Here is a 26,958-nt window from a genome sequence, read left to right on the forward strand (position 1 = left end):
TTAGTTTCTAACCTGAACATAAAATGTAAGATGTTAGCTGTAAAATCTATACGCGTAGAAGAGTGTAAAATCTATAAGTCAGACGGAAAAACTTTTGTCGCTCATTACCATTATTTATTAAGCATATTTGCATTCATATATGTATATTACATACAAAAACAGGGCAATAACATTTAAATATCCGAACATAAGGAAATATTCCTGTGAAACTGAGCACTGTTGCAACCGTGAAAGGAATTTCAAAATTAAAAGTAATGCCGGATTGCGTAGAGGCGAGCTGTTAGGGAAGATAACCCAAAGCGTGCCACCCAAGAACGAGCCTCTCGCCTACGAAAAAAGGTATCATCCAGTTGAGCTATCAGCGGTTAGGGATAATATTAACCAGACATTGAGAAAACGGCCCCAAGTTTTTATTTACACTATACAATAATTTCTGCAAAAGCGTTAGGCATTCGAACAAAATAAGAAAATATTCCTGAGTTATATACTTGTATATGGGAAATCAAAAATTACAATGTGCCACCTGTTAATACCAATATTAAGAGCAAACATTTTACCATAGTTTTTATGCTCTGAATAGGGTATATTAATATGTTTGCCACGAATCTTGCACAAAATACCTTTTAAAAATATATATGGTATGATCAGTGTAATAAGCTAAATCGATTTATGTCTGTCTGCAAATACGAATAGTTCCTCAGTTTTTGAGTCTTATTTCATGAGCTTAGGATTAGATTATAGCCTACGATAACGGTACAATCTCCGAACAAAATGTTCAGATCACACCGTTTGTCTGTCTGTATACACGCGATATAGTCCCTCAGTTTTTCAGGTATCGACCTGACATTTTACACATGTTCTTTTCTTCCCAAGAAGCTGGTCGATTGTCGGAACTGTCGATATCGGATTACTATAGGATATAACTGTCATACAAACTAATCGATCAAAATTAAGTCCTTGTATAGAAAACGTATATATTGGACAAGACAAACGAAACTCCTTATATGATTTTATCTCCGAAAATATCTAGAAGAAATGTTCAGATCGAAGCACTAATCAGATATTAAAAATGGGTGCGATCGCCGCATGAATGCCTTAGACATCAGTTAGTAAAAATAATTAAATTAATCGAAATAATTTTACCGCACTCATGAGGCTGCTGGCAGAGTGAATATAATCTTATTTATTCTGAGGAGGAGGATTGAGTCATGTTATGTAAATATAATACTATACTCATGTTTACAATAATATGTGAAAGATTATTTTAATCAAATGCTTATCAGAGTAAACGAAATTGAATGCACTGCTTTATTATAAAATAAAACATTTAATAAATAATTAAAATTATGAAGAACATATGTGAGTGCACGTATCACACAAATTTTAGACTTCATGCGTTTGCACTTATAACTTGCCTTAATATTAAACAATTGCACCAGTAACTTCTGGTTAGCAAATACTGCATAAGTTTTAAATTGAAAAGGGTACTTATGTGGTTAACAGTTTAATTATTTCATGCTTGGACAAGTTTACATGTCATTGAGCAATAACTCACCCACAGCATCTAATTATGGTATAAATAAATATATGCGCGTTTACTATGCATTATTATTTGAATACAAACACGTTTCATGTAAGCATATTTAGGTATACGTTCGTTCATTGTAATATGGGTTAGCCATATTGAGAAAGTTAAATTCTTATTGAATAAACTAAAGAAGCGTATGTACCTATTCGAATATTAGATAAGAAGTATTGCATATTCGACGAGTGATAATGAAGTGTTTTGATAGTATTGTTTTCCAAGTCTTAATATCCACAAAGTCCTTAATATCGAAAACCAATATTTTGTAAATGAAGAAACTGTTCTCCAAATCATATTTTTTTTTCAATAACAGAAAACTAAATCCTAATAAAGTATTTGGCTACAACATGATGCACAACACAAACAAATGTTCAAATGAATAGTGATACGTAAAATCCTTCAAAAGTGGCATTGCATTAATGTGTATAGTCCTAACATTTAAATTTTTCTCGATACGATCCCCTTCGTACGGCTGATCAGTGGAAAGTTCATTAGCCACTAGGAATGACCACTATCAGATTACCGACAATGCTGTTCATTCATGCATTTAACACGGGACCCAATTGCCACTATTCAGTAGATCCACCACTTACTTCGTTAAATAACTCATCGTTATACAAGTAACTCATTCTCATTCTCTCTACCTACAATAACTGCAATTACCTACCATTAATAAATAAAAACACACCTCTTATTTATATAGATATCATTATTTTTATTCAATTCACAATATTTGTATTTTGTTCACACTTTTAGTTTTAATTCATTTCTCCTGTTTCTCGGTTGGCTTTGAGTCATAGGTAAAACTTCTGTACTTTTTATTTCTAATAAACTCATCATATTAAAGTTCATATACTTACCTTTCAAAGCTTTGGTTTTATTTTCCTTTTCCTGACATGTTTTTTTATTATCAATTTATATTTTATCATTACATTCTTCATGTATAAACAAACTGGCTGGGCTTTAGAATAGCATCCACCGAAAAAATATATTCACTTAGTTTCCTCTGACTTGTGGTTTTGGAGATATTTGCATTTAAAGGTCAAAAATTCAATTTTTTCTTTGATTCATAATGAATATATGTATTTATGGCCCCGATGAGATTGAACGATCGAAAATAGTATCTGATACCTTTGAGAACCTACCGTTTTGTATTAGATATATTGGTTGAAACGAGATTAAATTAGCAGAGTCGCTAATTGAAGTCTATACATCATACTTCTCCATATCTTGACTTGACTTGATATAAAAACTTAAAATTGTTGATCTGCACAAAAATGGGGAATGAATATCGGAATTGTGTAATGATTTAATTTAAAAGCATTCAACGTTGGTGACAAAATCTGTGTAGTTTATACAGAGAACTTAGAAGAACGAGAAGGTGCAGGTTCGACAGCGAACATTTGTAAAATTTTTATCGGGGAGTTCACCTCACACGCAGTAGAAACAAATAACATTTCTCGCTTTTATAACAGCGGTGAATCTGTACACGTGTAGCTCGCTTAACAATCCCAAAGGTGAATATTGAAGAGAATACTTGTATAATATTATATGTATGCCAAACTGGGAATATTAATATGCCATTTGAAATATATTCCCTTTTATTGAACTATTACTTATTCTTTTTTAAATTATTTTATGTTGATTAATTTTTACTTTATTATGAGAAATATATCAAAATACTTTTAAATTATTACTAATAAAGAAATATATCAAAATACTTTTAAATTACTACTAATAAAGTATTTTGATATATTTCTTAAAATAATTCATGTACTTGACACCATAATGGTGGTTGGCAAAAATCCTCCGCTGAACCCTCCACGAGGGTGCCGACTGGAAATAGATACCACAGGTTCACGTCGTTAGTAGTGAGGTGTCTAGCTAAGGTCAGGCTTCCTATCTGGGTGTTCGGTACTCTTCGATAGTGCAGCATCCAGATAGGAGGTCTTACCATGGTAGGAGGTAAGGGGCTGGATCAAGGTGTCATGCGACCCGTGCCGAAGATCAACCTGGCTGGGGGCCCTTAAATAGCCCAGTCTCGCACGGAGCTTACGGATACCTGGCGCCCTCCGTAATAAGATAGCCTTACTTGCGTAGCGGGGGCTATGCGCAAGCGGACATACTTTCCCCTACACTCGTGGGTCCAAAATATGAGCCAAAACATTAACATAATAAATAAAAACAAAAAGGAGTCCGGACCTCCTTCAAAAAGACCGGAGGGAGCGGGTTGCTCCCAGAGAAGAGCAGCGTTTGGCACGAGCTCGACAACAGCCAAAGCGAGGACAGGAGCGAAGCTTGGTCCTGGAGCAAAGGCGAATACTAAGGGGGCAGTAGCCAAGGCTGGCGCCACAAAAACAGCAACGCTGGAGGCAGCCCATACCAACCCCTGTAGCCAAAGCTTGGCAGCCAAGCAGGAGAAGGTGGGAGATGCTAAAAGCGAAGCTGCCAGTAGTGGGTCAGCCAGAGAGTGGCCTTCCTTCAGGATTGATGACCCGGCAAAAGCAAAGTATGCAGAGAGGCGACGCGCTGCATACCTGTTGAAGAAGGTGGAGCTGCAACCGCCAAGCAATGAGGAGCTCACAAAGGAGCTCCAAGAATCCATTGATTGCGCGAGAGCTGTCCTACCTAACTTCAAACTAGAAGCGCCGGTAGTGGCAACAAAAAGACAAAGGTCCGCTGAAGAGGCTAAGCCGTCAGCAAAGAGACCGAAAACTAAGGGCGTGACGCCCGTAAGATCTTTTGCTGATGTGGCCCGAAACCGCATTGTCATTGGTGTGCTGGATGAGGGTGATCCCGAAGGAAAAATCCCCAGAGCCCAATGGAAATGGGTGCAAGCCGCACTGACGAATGTGGCTTTGGAAGTGCTACTTAGCAATCCAGGTCCACCCCCGTCATGTGCGGATGCCGGATGGTATCAAGGGCAAATAAAGATGATAGCGTGTGACGACGAGAGATCGGTCCAGCTATATAAAGCAGCAATATCTAAAGTGGGAGAGGTCTACCCCGGAGCCAAATTGGTGGCGGTAGACAGGAAAGATATCCCATCCCGACCGAGAGCAAGGGTATGGATCCCGGCTACACCATCGCAGCCGGACCAAATAATGCAGCTCATAAGAGCCTGCAACCCAAATCTGCCAACGGAGGGATGGAGATTCGTCAAGGCCTTTGACGACCCCGCAGCAGAATCTGAAGTGGAGACGAAGCGAGCCACAATGCAGATTCTGCTGCTTCTAACAAAAGAATCCGTAGAACCGCTAGCGAAAAGTGGCGGAGAGATCAACTACGGATTCACAAAAGTAAGGGTCATGACCTACAAATCAGACGCCGATGCAGGAGAAAACTTGGCATCGGAATCGGAGTGCGAAGTCGAGGAAGATCCAGTGGAGTCCTCGAGCGACGCAGAGATCACGGATCAAGGTGAGTGTACTTCGGGGTCTGAACTTGCGGACAGACTCTCTAAACTCTACACTGAGAGTGAGCTTTTAAGCGACTCTCATGATGATGCAGAGAAGACCATAACTAATGCGTCTTCTCCAAATTAATTTACACCACAGCAAACTAGCGTCTCTAGCCCTAGTTAACCGCATGGCAGAAGAACGGCCTGACTTTGTCCTCATTCAGGAGCCATGGGTTAACGGAGGGCGTATCTGCGGTCTGAGGACACCAGGTTACAATCTATACTCGAATGGTTGTGTAGGTAAGCCAAGGACATGTATATTGGCTAACAAAAAGCTTAATGTCTTTTTATTACACAATTACAGTAGTAACGACACTACGGTAGTAAGCTGGGAGACGAGCAAGAGGAAATACCGGCTCGCATCATGCTACATGCCGTACGACGAGGTAGCAGTACCATCGCAGCTGTTCAAGGAGCTGGTACGAGACGCCGAAGCATCCAAGTGTTCGATCATACTTGGATGCGACTCCAATGCGCACCATAATCTATGGGGAAGCACGGACATTAATGAAAGGGGTGAGTTGCTCTTTAATTATCTAATAGGAAGTAAGCTTCTGTTATGTAACAAAGGTAGTATGCCAACATTTATAACCAGAAACCGACAGGAAGTATTAGATATAACACTGGTATCGGAAGAACTGGTGGATAAAATAACACATTGGAGGGTATTGGAAGAACACTCCTTCTCAGACCACCGCTACATTGAGTGTATAATTGAAGAAAATGTAGTTAGGGAAGAGAAATTCAGGAATCATAGGAAAACGAACTGGCAGATGCACATGCAGGAGCTAAAAAAGCGTATTCCTATGATTCCACCATTCCAACCGGAAAAGAAAGAGGACCTAGACATCCTTGTTAAACGATTCACAGAGTCTTGTCGTCAAGCACTAGAGGTAGCTTGTCCATTAACACACAGTAGGGGAAGAATTAGACCTCCTTGGTGGACCCCAATACTTAAAAACATGCAGAAGAATTGCAGAAGGCAATTCAATTCTGCCAAACTATCCCAAGAAGATATAGAGTGGGATAACTATCACAACCACCTTCGGGCATACAAAAAGAAGGTAAGAAAAGCAAAAAGGAATTCGTGGAAATCCTTTTGCAACGATATCGAAGATACAGCAGAAGTGTCCCGACTGAGAAAGATAATGACACAGTCGAAACACAGCATCGGATACCTTCAGAAGCCAGATCACAGCTGGACGGAATCCAGTAAAGAGACTCTGGGCCTACTAATGGACACTCACTTCCCAGACAGTTCCGAGAACCTCACAGGGGGGCATTTAATGGGGAGTGAAGTAAGCTCAGAGACCCCTCCGCTAGACATAGTGTCAGATGACAATGTTTATTGGGCAATAGGCAGCTTCAAGCCTTATAAAACGCCGGGACCAGACGGTCTATTCCCGGCCCAGTTACAGCAATCCTTGAGCTACACAATAAACTGGATAACAACCATGTTTAGAGGGGCGCTGAAATTGAGCTATATTCCCTCGACATGGAGGGAAGTTAAGGTGATATATATCCCAAAGGCGGGCAAAAGCTCACATATTAATCCAAAGGATTTTAGACCAATTAGTCTTTCATCATTTCTCTTAAAAACGCTGGAAAGACTAATAGAAATACATATAAAGGACATACTAAACCCAAGAAAAATGGCAGTTTCGCAGCATGCGTACTCGAAGGGTAGATCCACAGAAACGGCATTAAGCTCAGTGGTAGCAGAGATTGAAAAATCTCTGGAAATAAAAGAATACACCCTCGTAGCCTTCCTAGACATAGAAGGTGCCTTTAACAACATCCAGCCAAAGGCCATATTGAGCGCGCTTAAAGATCTGGGCATATCTGAGCCTCTCCGGAAATTAATTGAACAGATGCTCTTGGGCAGGTCAATTATTTCAACGCTGGGAGCTTCAACGATGTACAGATCTGTCCGAAGGGGTACACCCCAAGGAGGCGTGTTATCCCCACTTCTCTGGGTCCTGACAATGAATAAAATGCTTGTGGACCTAGAAAAGAAGGGGATACATGTTGTGGCCTACGCTGATGATGTGGCAGTCTCGGTTAGGGGCAAGTTCCCGAACACCCTCGCTAGTCTCATGCAGACAATACTAAACGAGATTAATCGATGGGCCGTATCATGCGGACTGAATTTAAATGCTAGCAAGACAGAACTAGTATTGTTTACTAAGAAACACAGAACTCCCGAAATCACGCCGCCATTTTTAAATGGCACCAGGCTAACGATAGGGGATAAAGCAAGCTACTTGGGACTAATTTTGGACAGGAAGCTTTCTTGGAAACAAAACCTGGAAGCGAGGGTAAAGAAAGCTGCTACAGCGCTTTACACATGTAAAAGAATGGTGGGGCCCAGGTGGGGACTGACACCTCGGGTGGCTCACTGGCTGTACACAGCAATTGTAAGGCCGATCATGACCTACGGGATAGTAGTATGGTGGCCAATTACAGAAAAGAAATATGCGATTAGAAGCATGGAAAGTATACAAAGAGCAGCTAGTATTTGCATCAGTGGAGCTCTCAGAACTACGCCAAGCCAGGCACTCAACATAATTTTACACTTGCTGCCAACAGACTTATATTGTAAGCAAATGGCAGCGAAGTCAGCTCTAAGACTGCGGGAAGCCTCCCTATTAGTCGCCTGTAACAAGGGACATTCTAGGATACTTAGGAAGTTCCCGGTTCTTCCCATAACTACGGATTTTCGCAATCCGGTGGAGCTGAACCTAAATCCGGTCCTCAATATTACCTTTCCCTCCAGAGAGGAGTGGGAACGGGATGTAGTGGACAAGGAAGAAGGGATTAGCTTCTATACGGATGGTTCCAAACTGGATAACCGAGTAGGCGGCGGTGTCTTCTCGGCTAAATTAGATACCAAAATCGCCTTCCGGTTACCAGACCACTGTAGTGTCTTCCAAGCAGAGGTCACTGCAATTAAAGAAAGCCTTCTTGTACTAACAAAAAGCGTAATAACAACAAGAAGTGTATTTATATATACAGACAGCCAAGCGGCTTTGAAATCTCTGATGTCTCATAGGATTTCGTCGAAGACAGTGAAGGATTGCCATGATCTTCTGGCGGATCTGTCATCCTATTTCACTATAAATCTGCAATGGGTTCCAGGACACAGTGACATCCCTGGTAACTGCGTAGCAGATGAACTAGCCAGAGCAGGCACCACCCTACAACTAGATCCTGGTAAGGTGGACATAAATATGCCTCTGGCTACGTGTAGATACCTAATCGACAAACATGTCATTAATATAGCCGAGTGTCAGTGGAATCAATCCCTGACCTGCTCAACCAGCAGGCAAACGTGGCAAGAATGGAATATGAGCCGCACATGCCGACTATTAAAATTCAAGAGGAATGATATAAGAACTCTCGTAGGAGTACTAACAGGCCACTGTCTAATAGGCAGACATGCAAGTAGACTTGGCGCGCCATATAACGACTATTGCAGAAGCTGTCAGGAAGTAGAAGAGGAGGAGACCATTAGACATCTTCTATGCGATTGCGCAGCACTATATAGGAAAAGAATCGCAACCATGGGTCGTGGGTTTCTTGACGACGTCTCGGAGGTTGCACAGATAAAACTTGTCACACTGATGAAGTTCATCAGAAGTACGGGGTGGTTCAGAGAGGAACCAGTAGAGTGAGCGGATCACAGTCCCAGTGGTATCACAATGGGCCTCCTAAAGGCCTAAGTGTGTCGAATGACAGCCACTTTACCTACCTACCTACCTACACCATAATCGAGTCACAAAAGTACAGAATTGTGTTTTGCCGTCGGCATTTTCAGATCATGTGTATATGTAAAGAAATATTAAAGAAAAATATTTGTAAATTTGTCTAAAAACAACATATGTATGTAGATATGTACAATCATTACTTCATGTGAAATCTCCGTTGACACAGTCAACCGATGATCGAAGCTCACGTTTTTTGCTTTTATGTCAAAGAGTCAATCTGTCGAAGGACTGATGCGACGACAAAGCGTCACAACATTGTGTTGTTGGTAGAAATTCCGAGATGTGCCGAAAAATAAACAAACTCTCGCCGATTGTCATCGCTTCCCTTGCCGCTCTAACAGCTTTGCCTACAAATCATTGTAGGTGTGTATGTTTATATATGAACATGCATACATATTGACGAAGATTTTTGCGAACCTCGGAAAAATATTTTAGAATTGTAAAATATTTTAAATCGACATAAGTTGCGTTGCCAGTTTTTTCACTTTTTTCTGTGTTTTGTGGGTTTGCAGGGTTGCCACTTTTCCCTTCTAGAGGGAACATCAGAAAGTAGTTCAATTTATGATCGTCGCGAAAAGACGCTTGTAGGCAAGCGCATGCTCGGGGAGATGTGTAAGGCGTTTGCTTTTATGAATGAAATGACTTAGCTTATTGCATGTGCGCCAGCGTTCATGAATGAAAATGTTTTTGTTGTGTGATTTACTACATATTTAGGATTTGTTAATTTGGCTGCCATATTGATTTCTGACGCTGCTCATGCTATTTGAGACAATTGTTGTTTTTGTATAACAATGTTTGTATTTTTCCTATTGGCTGACATATATACATTTGTACGCTTATATGTACAAGTATATAGATTTGCGTATGCATTACTTATTTTGCAATGTCATACGCATATTTGTACATACATAGTTACATATAGAGCAGTGCGCGCACATGTATTTATTGATAAGTGATAAAGATTCTATTTCTCAATATGTACATACCAGACAATGGAAATTAACTCCATGTTGATGTACATACAAGCCAAGTATGTACACACATAAAATGGTAAAAATTTCAATAATGATGATGATGTCAAATCGTACCTGATTCAGGTTTTTGCTAATAAAAACCAGAAGAATGGGATTACGATGCTGCCTGAAAGATGGCAAAATGACCAATGGATCAAAATGGGCAATACATTACAGAATAAAGTTATTTAGTTCCATAAAAAAATTGTCTTTGATTTTTTAAACCCAATATTTCATTTTTCTCTTTATGTTGGGAGATATGTATTTCTGCCAGAGAACGTTGTGTATACATTTTCAGTTATGTTAAATAACACCAAATACTACAGGAAATGGTGAACTCCCTGAATCCAATTTTTCAGCTCTGTTAGCCGTCCAATCGAGCATCATACAAAATTCAATTTACACCTTCTCCTTCTTCTAAGTTCTCTGGTTTATATGCCTCTAAATGTTACACTACTAATACATCCAATGAGCCAAAATGCAATTAGATTAGTAATGCTGCAGTCTTCTTTGCAAATAGGGAGAACAATGTGAATGTATTTTTGAAGGCTTTTTCGCCTTATGATGCTGCGACATCAGTATTTGTGGTATGGAAGTCTTATTCTGAAGCAACTTTTAGCAAATGCTACTGCAGCATTGTGTATAAATTTTCAGTTATGTTAAATAACACCAAATACTACAGGAAATGGTGAACTCCCTGAACCCAATTTTTCAGCTCTGTTAGCCGTCCAATCGAGCATCATACAAAATTCAATTTACAATTTCTCCTTCTTCTAAGTTCTCTGGTTTATATGCCTCTGAATGTTACACTACTAATACACCCAATGAGCCAAAATGCAATTAGATTAGTAAAACTGCAGTTTTCTTTGCAAATAGGGAGGACAATGTGATTGCATTTTTGAAGGCTTTTTCGCCTTATGATGCTGCGACATCAATATTTGTGGTATGGACATCTTATTCTGAAGCAACTTTTAGCAAATGCTGCAGTAAACCACTTAAAGAAAATGGTAATAGTGATGAAGAGGATGATCTTTCTACTTTCAGTCAGCGATTTGAAGGGATGTGTTCAGCCAAATTTCATACAGGATTCTGATGAAGTTGATGATCACTTGGAAGGGAAAGACGAAATTGAACAATGTGTCCAGTGGGCCAAGCAGAACACTGTTGATTTTATTAAACTTATTGTATTGACTGAACTTCAGAAATCCATCAAATGTAATTTTCGTAATCCACATCAGGAACCATGATGAAATTTTTTAAATACCTATAGAAACTTTTTTATATTACTGATATACCAATATATTGACCTCATGAATTAGCACATTACTCCCTTCAAGGTAACATACATATGCCCTTTTTTTTGTTTTAACAAATAATTCAATTAAAAAATTTCAGATATTTTACTCATTTTTATTGAAAAAGTTAGTGAGTACTTGGATTAACAATTAATCTGTGCGTTATTTCGGATAACTGCTGTATTAAGATTATGACAACAATCAAACTAAAGGTTCTTTTTCTTTGTAAAACAAAGTTCCAAAAAATTAGAGATTCATATGCCATTCTAAATGTACCAAATTGTAGTTCATTCTTCTTAGGTGAGGTCTATTTTGTTCTAAATTAAGCTAAGATTTTAGTTGTCATTCCTGCCTGTTTGATTTATTAGGATAACCTTTTAACAAAACCTTTCCTTGCATTTTACACAACATTCTAAATTACAGTTAAGTGATTTTGTGATTTCAAAGGATTTGTGATGATGGATTACAGCCTTATGTGTCAAGGCTTTTCTTAATATATGTAATTCGACCGGATCGCTAAATGAGTGAAGCTACTGTGACCTTAGTTTCGCAAAAACAGGAAAAAATGTTACATGATTTTACTTTTAGACAATATAGAAATTCGAAATTTAAGCCGGGTGATTTCATTATGAGCAGTTAGTGCCTCATATAAGTATTATTACGAAATTGTTTCGCACGAAGCGTCTGAATATGGTTAAAGGCCCCAGTAATATTCAACAAAACAATTTTTAGCTCTGCAACTTTTTTAATTAAAACAAGTAAAGTTCAGGCATAGCTTGCAAGGACCAAAACCGGGGAAATATTTTCAAGTGTTGGGAAACCTTTATATCAAATAAATAAAAAATGTTGCGAAATAATTCAATATTCGTTATTCCACGGAAGCATGAATTGATTACAATCAAATTTGGTATCTTATTAACTAATATTATGGATTATAGACTCACTAATATCATGTATCCAGCAAAGATTAGATTACATTTAAACTCTACACTAATCTAGACTGTTCTTACTGCCATTGGAGGTTTATAAAATAGCTGTCTTTCACATACAAGAATTCACATCGTTTAAAAGAAATCATTGTAATGTCGTACTTTGTTATAAAAGTAGTCGTTTTTATACTCTCGCAACCTGTTGCTACAGAGTATAATAGTTTTGTTCACCTAACGGTTGTTTGTATCACCTAAAACTAATCGACTTAGATATAGGGTTATATATATATAAATGATCAGGATGAAGAGACGAGTTGAAATCCGGGTGACTGTCTGTCCGTCCGTCCGTGCAAGCTCTAACTTGAGTAAAAATTGAGATATCTTTATGAAACTTGGTAGACATGTTTCTTGGTACCGTGAGACGGTTGCTATTGCAGATGGGCGTAATCGGACCTCTGCCACGCCCACAAAACAAATAAATTGCCATAACTAAGCTCCACAATAAGATACAAGGCTGGTATTTGGCACACAGGATCGCATTAGGGAGGAGTATATGCGGTTACAATTTTGTTTAAAAGTGGGCGTGGTTCCGCCCCTAATAGGTTTAATGTGCATATCTCCTAAACTGCTAAAGCTATAATAACAAAAGTCACTGAAAGCAAATGGTTGTAGCACATCTCTATCTACGGTGTTAAAATGGGTGAAATCGGGTGACCCACTCCCTATATAACGGTACTGTTAAAAACTACTAAAAACGCGATAAATCAAGCACTAAACAGAGTCATTAAACGCAGGGATCGTATGAGCTGACTTTATAGGAGCCCCGTTCGAAATTATACAATGGGCGTGGCACATCCCACATTTAGGTGAAAACCCATATCTTCGGATTTGCTTAACCGATTTCAACCAAATTCGGTACATAATATTCTTCTCATATTTCTATGCTATAGTGCGAAAATGAGCGAAATCGGATAACAACCACGCCTATTTCCCATATAACACCATTTTCAATTCCATCCGATTTTTGCACTTTCCACTATGCAAATCAAACAAAAATGATTGTATCGGGGAAAAAATATGCGTGAATAACGCGTTTGAAGTATGCCACCTTGTGACGAAAAATTGTCTAAATCGAACCGAAACTATTCAAGCCAATAGGTTCTGAATATGTGGACCCTAGTGCATATAGTTGACTTTTTACCGAAAATATCGGTCAATGTGTAAGATATATAATTGAAATTCATATAATAAAATAAATAAATGAAACTCTCTATAAGTATGTTTGTGTCAAAAAATGAGATCAATTGAATCAATACTTCCTATAGCCCTCATATACCTAATATAAAGATTTTTGAACTTCCGGGTGACTTTATACCCCATATATCGACCAATATGTGAGTTACCTTATTCAAAATGAGAGAGCGTGTTTTACTCATAACAAGGTATTTTTGTGCCTAAAATGGATGAAATCGAGTGAAAATTTTACCTGGCCTCATTTAACTAATATCAGGATTTTCGAACATTCGTCTGACTTTACTCCATATGATTGGTGATGGTGTGTGAGGTACCTTAATGAAACAGTGGGCGCATTTTATTAGTCTGTGGCATGTTAGTAGTATATAGTATTGGCAAAAATTTATACATTTTTTTTTTATAAATTAATGCTACCCTCTACCTCCATTAACTACTTATTATACTTCTCGTATGTCGGTCAGTGAGTATTAAAAATTTTTTTATATATAAAATTGCTTCAAAATATGTTCTCTGTGCTCGAGTATAGCTGAGCAATGTAAAAATTAATATCTTTCTCTATCCCCAATATACAAGGTGCGTTCCAAAGTAAACAGGACTTTTAAAAAAAAGACAAAATCAATTAATTTTATTAAAAATAGTCTCCTTTTGCTTTAATACAGCTTTTTGCACGGTCCAAAAGCATGTCGAATGAGTGTTTTAGCTCGTTGCCCGGTATGTCTGCCAGTATGCCGGTGCAAGCCTTTCGAATGGCCTCCACGTATGCATAACGCTTTCTTTTCATCGGCAAATGCATTTTTCCGAAAAGGTAGAAGTCGCACGGTGTCATATCACGTGAATACCTGATGGTTGATTGCTAAAATGTGATTTTTGGTCAAATCGGCCACAAGCGTCGATCGACGAGACGGCGCATTATCGTGCAACAAACGCCAACTTCCGATTTAACGCGATTTTTTGGGTTTCGGCTCATTTCTCATTTATGTCCTCACGACCACTTTGAATACGTTGAAACCACTAGTGCACTCTGCTACGAGATAGACAATCATCGCCATAAACTTGTTTCATCAATTGAAACTTTTCAATAAAAGTTTTACCAATTTTAAAACAAAATTTAATGTTGGCTCTTTGTTCGAAGCTCATTTTCGCACCGATGACAAAAACACTATGACACTTAAAACGCAATAACTTCACTGCCAATAGATGAAATATCATGAAATTTTTACTGGAAGTCGATAAAAGATAGCAGATTATAACGCATTAGTGGACATATAGATGGCGCAACTAGAGTTTACTTTATTACGTTTTTACTGTTTACTTTGGAACGCACCTTGTATATATGATTCTTTCCTCTTGACTTTAAACCGTTCCGGTTGATCAAAAAGTGCTGTTTTAATGTAATTAAGTGGATAAGTTTTCTTAAAAATTATGTGGTTTGACGCTGAATGAAAATAGTATATACCTTGATCTAAACCTCACACCTTCATATAATGAATTCCGATTCTCTGGTTGACGTTTTCCACACAAGCTTATAATATAAAATTTAGCCACTTTGGTCGAGTTAATATCACATTCACTTATGTATATGGGGCCGTCCATAAATTACGTCCTCGATTTTTTCAGATTTTAGACCCCCCCCCCCCCCCCCCTATAATCATCCTATCGTCATTTCTTAAAGACACCGTCTTTACCGACTTTGACTTTACCGTCATCCGCAGACCAACCCCCCCTAATTTAGAATGACGTAATATATGGACGGCCCCTATCTCACTTCAAAATGTTTTTTTGTTTTAAAAAAACTTTCGCTGACGCAAACTAAAATATAGCCATAAAACTGAGACTAAGTTTATGGCCTTTAATATAAGTCAAGAAGATACCAAATTTGAATGTAATTTAATCACGATTTCATTTAATAATGGATGTTTAATTCTTTCTCAACTTTGCCACACCTGAAGGAATTTCCTGGCCTTTGATTCTTGCGAATTACAAAAGTATAAAATTCTTGGTTCCGCCCTAGTACCCATTATCGGGTATATATTGACATTGGCTTTATATAAACGTAAAATATTAGATATACAACAGTTTAATGCCGAAAATGTGTGAAATCGATCCACGAATTTCCTCAGCATACATGTACTACTTGTGGTATAATCTTATGGTATAATTTATTTCGTTAATTTTATAATTTAATGAAATTAAATGGACAGTTTTTCTTAAAAATAATGTGGTTATTATGAATGATATTGTTCTAGACCTTTGTTCAAACCTTATAACCCTAATATACTGATTTCCGCGCCTATCGTACAACAGCAACCTCATATACCCCACATATTAAATCTCACCCCTTTGGTTCAGTTTATATCACATATACCATGTTTGAGTTAAATAGCCTCTTTTTGTTAAAGTTAACATTTCGGAGAAAATATAGTATCTATCTAATATAGTAAATCTTTGATCAATAACATAAGTTAATAAGATACCAAATAATAATCGAGTAATGAATGTTGAATTCTTTCGCAACATTTTTATACTTTCGAAACATGTTGCAACAGAGTATAGTTTTGTTCACCAAAGAATTGTTTGCATCACCTAAAGTGATAGATATAGATTTCTATATACATATATTTCTTCTAATATTTGGTGATAATCAGTGGATAAGTATATTTTCTCAGCCATCATGTTGAACTTGTAACAAAATATACCAGACAACAATGTAAAAAAGTTTCTTAGAGTGCTGGACTTTGTATAGAGCAAAAATATCTTTCTAGAAAAAATCGTGAGATAAATATTAGTAGTGTAGTATCAAAAGGACTAAAGATCCTTTTTATGTGGTAATAGATAAACAGCGACCCCATCGGTTAAAATACTATTATCTATTATTTCAGTGTTGCGACACATTATAATATGACGGTCATGAGGTGAACTGTAAACTCAAGAAAATTACATTTAAGTACTTTTTGGGATTTACCCAGCGCCGTTGGCAGCTTATGAAAGGTTTAGATATTAAGACAGAAAGAAGAAAATCTACATACCTGCTCTACATATGTGTGTACCATACTTAATTATATGTAAGTTATTGTTAATTTAGCCTTCATGAGCAGACCTTTCAAAATAGATCCCTGTTTTAAAAAGCGTTAGACAAAAGCAATTTACGGAGGTGTTTTCCGAGCACTTAATTTCAATACAATTAAATAAACTACTAATTTCTAAAATATAAATATAACTAAATAATCTGTGTTATTATGTTAGTGAATATCTATGTAATATATAGGTATACAAAAGTACGTAAGCTCTGTGTACAAAAATATACCATAATAAAACTATTAGCAACATGTTGCAAGAGTATAATAAATATCAGTACACTGTGTTTGTAGTTTCAGTTACACTAGATTTCTTGATCAGCAAAGTGCTGTATTCAAACTAATTTCAGTGTATTAGTTATATAGTGTTTAAACTATTGTTATATATAGTGGCAAGCAAAACCGTATTATATACAGTGGCGAGCAAACACATATACATATGTGAACCAGTATACCGTAGTACCTATACACCGAACAGGAAAGGAGTCATAGCAATGATTCAATTACAGTGAAAGAGAGCAGCACCTAGGATCCAACTTTTCAGATTCGGATGGACAGATTTATATAAGTATTATATACAAGTATTTTTTTATATTAAGCCATTTATTATTTATTAATGATGCCTAGATTAAGTAGAAAATCTGTATTACTGAGATGTCTTCAGAATAGAAGACGTATGAGAGTTCTTCGTACAAACTATTTACATAAAGATAGTAAGCAGCCACAAGATACTGTAAGTCACGCTAATCGTAGATTACATTCCGATGTATGCCTGTCCGAATAAATTATCAATACAAATCAACATAAAACCAGGCGGGAAAATCTCGAGGTACAGTCTCTTGAACAAAATTTAAATACTGTTCAACATAGGGCAAGACGTCTAAGTCCCTAAATCCGCTCTGAGGAGCAAATAAGAAATACTCGAGGTCACAGATCTCGGCGCGAAGTCCCTGAGGTTCGATCTGTTGAGCAAGTTGTAAATACTGTTCAATATAGAACAAGACGGCAAGATCCACAAATTCGCAAACAAAGAGCAAATAAGAAATACTCGAGGTCGTAGGTCTCGTCGAGAAAATCCCGAGTTACATTATGATGAGCAAAGAAGGAACACTAGGGATCATAGAGAACTTCGCGCAAGAAATCCTGAGTATAGGAATTTATAGCGCATTCGTGATCAAATGCAAAGAGAACATGCAAGAAGGAATCCTGAAATAAGGAGAAAGGAGCGTGATAGAGAAACACAACGTCGACAGCTTAATAGGAGGGGTATGAGGGAAGAAATTTTAAATCAGAGACGTCTTAGACAAAGTCAAGTTGGCCTTTGTAGAAATTACCCGGTCAATAGGCAAATTGAAAACGAAAGAAAGTCCCAACGAATATTATTAACGAGAAAATAATGTTATAGAAAATGATTATAGTGGCAATTTAACAGATTTTAATAACATTTATTTCCAAAATATAAATAAGGGCCCTACTGAAATATGTATTTGCTGCGGCGGATTATGATTTTCACACCTAGTTCGCAAATTAAATTTCGAAACTATTGCGCAAGGTCACCCGGATGCTGCATCCGCCTTATATTTAATGCAAAAATTTCCTTCGTAAGATGGAAATTACAATTTTTGTGCTAGACCAATTGATATAATTCAAGACAATAATTCAGAAGAGTTGTCATTTGGAACAATATATGCTGGGCGGAAACATACATGCTCTGAAACATATAGCAAAATAATACGTTCTGAAATTCGCCGTTTTGACAGAAGAGTGTGTACCTTTCCAAAGTTGTTATATTATTACAAAAAATTAGAACTGCTAAAAATTAAGAATAGTACATCCATTTGCCTTAGAAAGTTTTCAGGTCGCAACCGAGTTACGGCCCAAAATCTATTAAACGAAAACTTTGTCTAATGCCGGCATTTTTGGACAGCATTTTGTCACAAATTTCTACTAGAGAGTGGAGTTTCAACAGAGAGGTTCCCCGCATGTACATGGCACGTATTGGCTTAATAATGCTTCAACCTTCAAGATCCTCAGACATTCCCTGATGCCATTAGTTTTATTGACAATTATATTTCTACAGATGGTTTGGTTAGCCAATTAGAAAATTATTTATGTTATCAGAAGCATAACCACAGCGGATCTTGTACTAGGGAAATAAAAGGACAACAGTTTTGTCGTTTTGGTATACCATATCCACCAATGCCTTCAACGCAAATACTGCTACCTTTTACAAAATCAAGTCAAAACTCAGAAAACTTTTAAATTCAAATAGGACTACAGAAGACATTTCTAATGTAAGAGATTTTGAACATTTCCTGTCTGATAGTAGAATAAATATGTCTTTTGATGACTATTCGTTAGCCCTTAAATCAAGTTTAACACAACTCAACATTTTTCCAATAGAGCAAATATGGATGTCCAATATATACTGGATGCATACCTCTCGACCTGAGGAACGTGTTCGAATGGTAAAACCTAGAGCGGAATTTCAGAACCTTCCTTCAAGTTCGACTGAAATATTCGTCGCCAGTATTTTGGACCGTTATGTTCAAAGATCCGATCAGTTAGATCATGCCTCTTAAAGACGGTAGCGGTTTTGTTAAGAAACGTACCAAACCTTGTATTATTCGGTATAGAAGGTTTAACCCAGATTTGGCCAAAGTTGAGTATTTCCGCGAAATGTTAATGCTTTACTTTCCATGGCGGAATGAACAGCAAGATCTTGGAGTTATCCGTGCGAAAATTTTGATATACCAGGATTCCATTAACGAGCTGAGGATAGATAGCACGGAAACAAGCAACAGAAAAAGCATAGTATTGCTAGCTCTGTAGAACTAAAGGCTGTAAAGAGAATTTATTGAGGCCGCAAAGTTTTAGAAGCGGTTTTGTTTAAATGTTTCAGTATTAATATTCTGATTCTATACAGAAATTCAGCTTTCTCTGGCAGACATTTAATTGTAGAACTTCAGGAAGTCCTTACTTCTGAGTTATGCAATCAAAATGTGCTAATTATTGGAGATTTCAAGATTTGTTTAATGTCTACAGGGAATTCAATAGGAAATCTGCTCCAAGGTACACAAATTGATTGGGCATTTTCAAACATGTATCCTTCCCATGTTAATGCAATTACTTTTGAGACAGTACACATCTATTATGACAGTATTTGTGTCTCTATTTCCAACTAAAGTTTTCAGACTTATTGCAATAGTTCTTCATTTTTTGTTTTTTCGAATATATATATATTATATTAAGAAATGGTATAGCAGTTTTGACAGTAATTTTTAAGACAATTTTAAGAAGAATATGTAAATTATCTTATTAAGAAAATTTAAATTATATATATAATTTGTTATTATACAATATAAGACATTATTGTATAAATATATGATAGAAATTAAATAGTATAAGGAGAAAAGAAATATAATTTGGATATATGTATAAGAATCTATATAAAAATTTATGTTTAGTATTGTAAATATTATATACAAATTAGTATAATAATATAATTTTTATACTCTCGCAACATGTTGCTACAGTGTATAATAGTTTTGTTCACCTAACGGTTGTTTGTATCACCTAAAACTAATCGAGTTAGATATAGGGTTATATATATAAATGATCAGAATGAAGAGACGAGTTGAAATCCGGGTGGCTGCCTGTCCGTCTGTCCGTCCGTCCGTGCAAGCTGTGACTTGAGTAAAAATTGAGATATCTTTATGAAACTTGGTACACATATTTTTTGGTACAGTAAGACGGCTGGTATTGTAGATGGGCGTAATCGGACAACTACCACGCCCACAAAACGCCATTAATCAAAAACAAATAAATTGTCATAACCAAGCTCCGCAATAAGATACCCTACTGTTATTTGGTACACGAGATCACATTAGAGAGGGGTATCTGCAGTTAAAATTTTTTTTAGTGGGCGTGGTCCCGCCCCTAATAGGTTTAATGTGCATATCTCCTAAACTACTAAAGCTATAATAACAAAATTCACTGGAAGCAAACTAGGTGAAATCGGGTGAAAACCCCGCCCACGCCCCATATAACGGTACTGTTAAAAACTACTAAAAGCGCGATAAATCAAGCACTAAACACGCCAGAGAAATTTTTTTAAATTTTATCTCAGGGATGGTATGAGATGACTTTATAGGAACCGCGTGACACCGCCCAATTTTAGGTGAAAACCCATATCTTGGGATCTGCTCAATCGCTGCCAATCAAATTCGGTGCATAGCGTTCTTTTCATATTTCTATGTTATAGGGCGAAAATGAGCGAAATCGGACTACAACCACGCCTATTTACCATATAACACCATTTTCAATTCCATCTGATTCTATCACTCTCCACTATGCATATCAAGCAACAATGATTGTTGATGAATGATGATCACTTTGCGTGAATAATACGTTTAAAGTATGCCACCTTGTGACCAAAATTGTCTAAATCGAACCAAAACTGTTCAAGCCCCTAAGTACTAAATATGTGGACGCCAGTGCCTATAGTTGACCTTCTACCGAAAATATCAGTCAATCCACAAAGAAATCTCAAACGAATATACCATTTGACTTTGCGAGAGTATAAAATGTTCGGTTACATCCGAACTTAGCCCTTCCTTACTTGTTAAAGTTGTTAATATTTATTATTTTTAAGCTAAACATGTATAATAATATCGATAAAATAAATAAAATATGTTATTCATTGTCAATAAACGATTTATTTTCATACTCCTCAACACAGTTGTAATTCATTCTATATAAATTAAATTATAAGCGTATACAACAAAACACAAGAACGATTGCTCTAATTATTAAAATATATAAAGAAATCTCAAACGAGTAAACCATTTGACTATGCGAGAGTATAAAATATTCTGTTGCATCCGAACTTAGACCTTCCTTACTTTTTATACTCTCGCAACCTGTTGCTACAGAGTATAATAGTTTTGTTCACCTAACGGTTGTTTGTATCACCTAAAACTAATCGAGTTAGATATAGGGTTATATATATAAATGATCAGGATGAAGAGACGAGTTGAAATCCGGGTGACTGTCTGTCCGTCCGTCCGTCTGTCCATCCGTGCAAGCTGTAACCTGAGTAAAAATTGAGATGAGATTTTATGAAACTTGGTACACATGTTTCTTGATACCGTAAGACGGTTGGTGTTGCAGGTGGGCGTAATCGGACCACTGCCACGCCCATTACTGCCACGCCCATTAACGCCATTAATCAAAAACAAATAAATTGCCATAACTTAGCTCCACAACAAGATACAAGACTCTTATTTGGTATATAGGATCACATTAGGGAGGGGCATCTGCAGTTTAAATTTTTTTTAAAGTGAGCGTGGTCCCGCCCCCTAATAGGTTTAATGTGCATATCTCCTGTACCACTGAAGCCATAATAAAAAAAAATTCACTGGGTAACAAATGTTTTTAGCGTCTCTATCGATGGTGTGAAAATGGTAAAAATTAACTAATCACTTATTGCTTAACTACTCACTAGAAGTAGAAGTATTGGTATTTAAAATAATTTTGAACCTCTATAAATAACACATACAAGATCCTGTTCTGCAATGTCTTTATATGAGCTAAGACAACAACGCGCCAGAACCAAGAAAAATATTACGCGCATTAAAAATATCGTCGACGCTAGTTTACGACCAAATGGAAAGGCTTTTTCAGCTGCGGAATACAAATGCCGTTTGGGCATCCTGGGGTTCACTTTTAAGCAGATTCTCTCAATTCAAACTGACCTCGATAGATTGGATGCTGATGATGGAGAACGCGCTGATCTGGAAGTACTTTACATCACAACTGAATTGATTATCCAATCGAAACTGGCAGAAGATAACAACGTTTCACTTTCGGACACAACTTGCATGGTACGATCAAGTTCAAAACTTCCACCACTTAAGCTTCCTACATTTGATGAAAAGTATTCGAATTATCAAAATTTTATCACTTCGTTCAAGCAAATAATTGATCGTGAGTTCAATTTAACTAATATTGGAAGATTCAACCATTTGCGAAATTGTCTCCAAAGTTAAGCCTTAGAAACTGTAAATGCGTTTCAAGTGACAAATGAAAACTATCCGAAGGCGTTAGAACGGTTGAAGGTACTGTATGACAACAAAACACTAATTTTTTCGAAGGAATAAATTCGTTATTTGATTTACCTGCAGTTATGAAACCAAATAGCAGTCAGCTAAGAATTTTAATTAATAAGGCTTCAGCTATTTATGGTTCTGATGAACAGACCAGCAAACGGTGGAAGGAGTCGCTAGATTTCAGAAAGCTGCCATCATGGGAGGATTGCACCACAGTTTTGGAAAGACACTGCCAATACCTTGAGTCACTGGATAACACGCATATTAGTACTTCGTCAACTTAAGGTGCTAACAAATACTATACTTCGAAATCAAGGAATCAACCACGAGGCTATACATTTTTCTGCTCCTACATAACGTGTACTTTCTGTTCCTGTAACAACCATCAGGGTTTTAAAATCGATCGCTTTAAGTCACTAAACATTACTCAACGTTTCGATCATGCAAAGAAAAAGGGACATCGTGTAGCCAATTGTCCATCATCATGCAAGGTTTGTGCATGGCAACACCACAGTTTACTCCACCGCGGTTTTACTTCAGGCCAACAAACACCTACTCAGGTATTTACAAAACAAGAGGCAGTCACGCATACACACAGGAATAATTCATCGTTGGATAACGTCATCCTTGCAACAGCAAAAATTTTCGTTCGTGATGCATCGGGGAGCTTCAGATTGGGTACGGCACTGTTAGATTCCTGTTCACAGGTAAATTTTATCACAGATGATTTTTCGCAAAGGTTGCTTCTGCCAAGAAATAAGCAAAACATACAGATTCAAAGCATCGGTTCATCGTTAACAAATATTTAATTCAAAACCTCAACTAACATCAAGTCGCAAGTGACTGGCTTCGAACTTCCATTGACTTTTTGTATTACATCGCACATTGCTTATCAATCAGATCCTGAAATCAATATTTCAACATGGAATATTCCACACAATATAGCGCTCCCTGATGATGCATTTTATATACCAAAGAAAATCGACATGTTGCTGGGTACAGAAGCGTTCTTCAGTCTTCTATCTGTAGGCCAAATTAATCTTGGATCTAATTTATCCATTTTGCAAAAAACATTCCTAAGCTAGATTGTTTCGGGACGCTGCAAGACGGGCAGTAACAACATATCTAAACCATCTTGTTTAGTTTTAGCTAATGAATCTTTAGATACCAAATTCGAAAAGTTGTGGAAATTGGAAGAAATCACTACCATACCAAAGGCATTAACTCGTGAACAACAGAGCTGCGATCACATATACAATTCAACTGTGTCAAGAAGACCTTGCGGCAAAATAGTTGTCAAATTACCCTTCAAGGATGATCCGACGTGTTTGGGCGAGTCATATACTACGGCATTGAGACGATTCAATGCACAAGATTAGCCAAATCACCACAATTGAAAGCACAATACGTTGAATTTATGAGCAACTACGTGAGTTTGGGTCATATGAGCGTTCCCAAAAATCATTAAACGATATTCAGATGGTTGGCCCTACAATTCAATGCGAACTTTTTCTTCTTCTTCTTCGTTTTCGATTCTACAGGTTTGCACTCACTGCCGACATAGTCAAAATGTATCGCCAAGTATTAATGCACGAAGATGATCGAAAGTTCCAGAACATTCTGTGGAGGAGTTTACCAATTGAAGATATTCGCATTTGAAATTCATCCTTTACAAAAAGAGCTTACGCTAAATGGTCCGTTACGTTATTTAAATCCTTTTCTCGAGTATCCCGAAGGATTTCATATACTTAAAGTTCGGGGTCGATTGGAATCATTTCATCCTTTACAAAAAGAGCTTACGATAAATGGTCCGTTACGTTATTTAAATCCTTTTCTCGAATATCCCGAAGGATTTCAAATACTCAAAGTTCGGGGTCGATTGGAATCAGTAGATATTCCAGAAGAAAGGAAACACCCAATGCTGTTGTGCATTCCGTTCGTCATCTACATCGGAAACTCTACCATGCAGGACCAAAGGCACTCGTAGCACTGATAAGACTTCAGATTTGGATAGTCAATTCACGCGATTTAGCAATACGCATCGTCAGATCGTGCACCCATTGTATACGTTACAAGCCAAAGCTGATGAATCAAGTAATGGGACAGTTACTTGTGGAGCGATTAACTCTATCTAGCCCTTTTGCGCGGTGCGGGATTGATTTCTGTGGACCAGGCAACGTATATTTGCGTATTCGAGACAAAACACCTTATCAAGCCAATGTACGCGATCTTCGTTTGTCGGTTCACATCGAACTAGTATCGGATCTATCCACGGACGCATTCTTAGCGTCATTGAAGCCCATGATTGGAAGAAGAGGTCTACCCTCTGACATCTTTTGCGATAACGCAACAAATTTTGAGGGTGCTTGCAGCAAACTAGTTGAATTAAAGTCATTTTTATTTAAAACCGAAAACAAAGATGCAATTATAAAATATTGTGCTAATGGATTTATAAATTTCAATTTTATTCCTCCCAGAGCACCACATTTTGGCGGTATTTGGGAAGCAGCAGTCAAATTAGGCTAAGGTTCACCTCAATCACACCATCAAAAATGCAAAACTCACAGCCATGGAACTAACAACAGTCCTGGTTTAGATAGAAGCTGTGTTAAATTCTCGGCCAATAACACCAATGTCATCGGATCCAAACGATTATGAAGTATTAACTCCGGGACATATTATTATTGGTAGTGCATTTAGGGCACTCCCAGAGCGGAGATTGTCAGCTAACATCAGCAACGTACAACGATGGAATCAGGTCACAAGCATTAAACAGATGTTTTGGAACAGATGGTCAAATGAATACATCAACGAACTTCAAGGGCGATCAAAGTGGTTTTCGGAGCGACCAAACATCAACAACAACTCAATGGTTAACATCCATGAAGACAACTTACCACCTCAAAAATGGCACATTGGAAGAGTTATAAACTGTATTCAAGGAAAGGACTATAAAGTGCGTGTGGTGGACGAACAACGAAGGGAATCATTCGGCGACCAATTTACAAGCTAGCACTTCTACCTGTTTGAAATGCCTTTCAACCGATTGACAACCAATGCATTATACGGTCATATATCATATTATACTTGGGTTATTCTCCTTTTATGAACTGTTAATATATACACATAGCCAATAAAGTCGGCGTTCACCCGACACTATTTTTTAAGTGAAGTAAAAACACAATGTAAATAGGTAATTCAGTTCAAAGTTTCTACATGTGTTTCTTCTGTATATTTTTAAGTTCGAAATGCAAAAACAAAAATGTATATTCCTATTTTCATTTTTGTGATAACAGGATTTTAGTGTAAGGAGAAGTAAACATTGGCACCATTAAGTCTGCGTTCAGCTTTAAAATTAGTTACAAAGTATTAAAAATGATAAAGAAAAATAAAATTCAATTAGGGTATTCACAAGGTGTCATATTGTGTCATATCGTCGTATTGTCTTATTTTTTTATGACTGTCATAATGATCAAAAAAGCCGCTGTTTCAAAATAAAAAAGCTTTAATTTTATTTTTGTCTCTTCCCCGTGGCATTTTTGTATTCTTAATTTTTCATTACCAGCTGGTGAAGTGTAGAAATATTGCTCACAAGTGTCGTATTGTTTAAGCTATTGAAATACGACATAAGACATAAGACGAAGCTTGTGAATTGCTTAAGTATTTTGTTGGATAGCCGCGTTGTTTTAAAGTCTCACTCAATCGATTTGGCATTGATCTTACCAACTTATCTGTTTCCTCAGCTACAATCTGGGACCATTCTTCTTTCATAACACTTCGCAAAGCCTCTTTACTTGTTATTGTGTGCTAATGAATTCTTTTTTTCAACAGATCCCATAGATGCTCAATAGAATTGTGGACAGGTGATTGAGGGGGCATTTTAAGTTGTCTAGGAGCATTGTACAAGAGCCAAAGTCTAACTTTACGCAGTATGCTTCGGGTCATTATCTTGTTGGAACCAAAACGTCGAAGATAATCCAAGAATATCTGCACTTTGTTTCAAATTGTTTTTTAAAATGTTCAAATAACCCCATTTATCCATTGTCAATTCAATAAATTCAAGCTGACCCACACCACCAGCCGCCATGCAACCCCACACCATAATTTCGCCACCTCCGTGTTTAACTGTACCAACAAGATTTTGCTTTTCAAGTTCAGTTCCTGACTTGCACCACACAATTTGTCGACCTTCTATGCCAAAAATGCAAAATTTACTTTCATCCGAATATATTACTTGTCTCCAGAATTCCGGCGACTTATTTATATAATTATGAGCAAATACAATGTGCTTTCGTCTGTTTATAAGTGAAATACGTACATATACTTGTATGGTTTCTTTCGAGCGACTTCACCATGATATCCAGGATAATATAATAAGATAATTGATATGAAATATTATTTTAATAAATTAGTTTTAGAACGGAACTCAAATCGTTATCATTTAAAATAAAATAATTCCGTGGTAGTCGAC

General features: G+C 37.1%; 1 protein-coding gene across 1 annotated transcript; it reads left to right on the plus strand.

The window, feature by feature from the left end:
• The first annotated feature begins 3,395 nt into the window (after window positions 1–3,395).
• LOC138856178 (uncharacterized) lies at window positions 3,396–26,591 on the plus strand. Its single transcript, XM_070106594.1, has 3 exons — window positions 3,396–5,285; window positions 5,350–5,561; window positions 26,319–26,591. Exon 1 carries the CDS (start codon window positions 3,694–3,696, stop codon window positions 5,128–5,130), a length of 1,437 nt encoding a protein of 478 aa, XP_069962695.1. The 5' UTR covers window positions 3,396–3,693; the 3' UTR covers window positions 5,131–5,285; window positions 5,350–5,561; window positions 26,319–26,591.
• Window positions 26,592–26,958: the final 367 nt, after the last annotated feature.

Source organism: Bactrocera oleae, chromosome 3 (genome assembly GCF_042242935.1).
Source record: "Bactrocera oleae isolate idBacOlea1 chromosome 3, idBacOlea1, whole genome shotgun sequence".
NCBI classification, from domain to species: domain Eukaryota; kingdom Metazoa; phylum Arthropoda; class Insecta; order Diptera; family Tephritidae; genus Bactrocera; species Bactrocera oleae.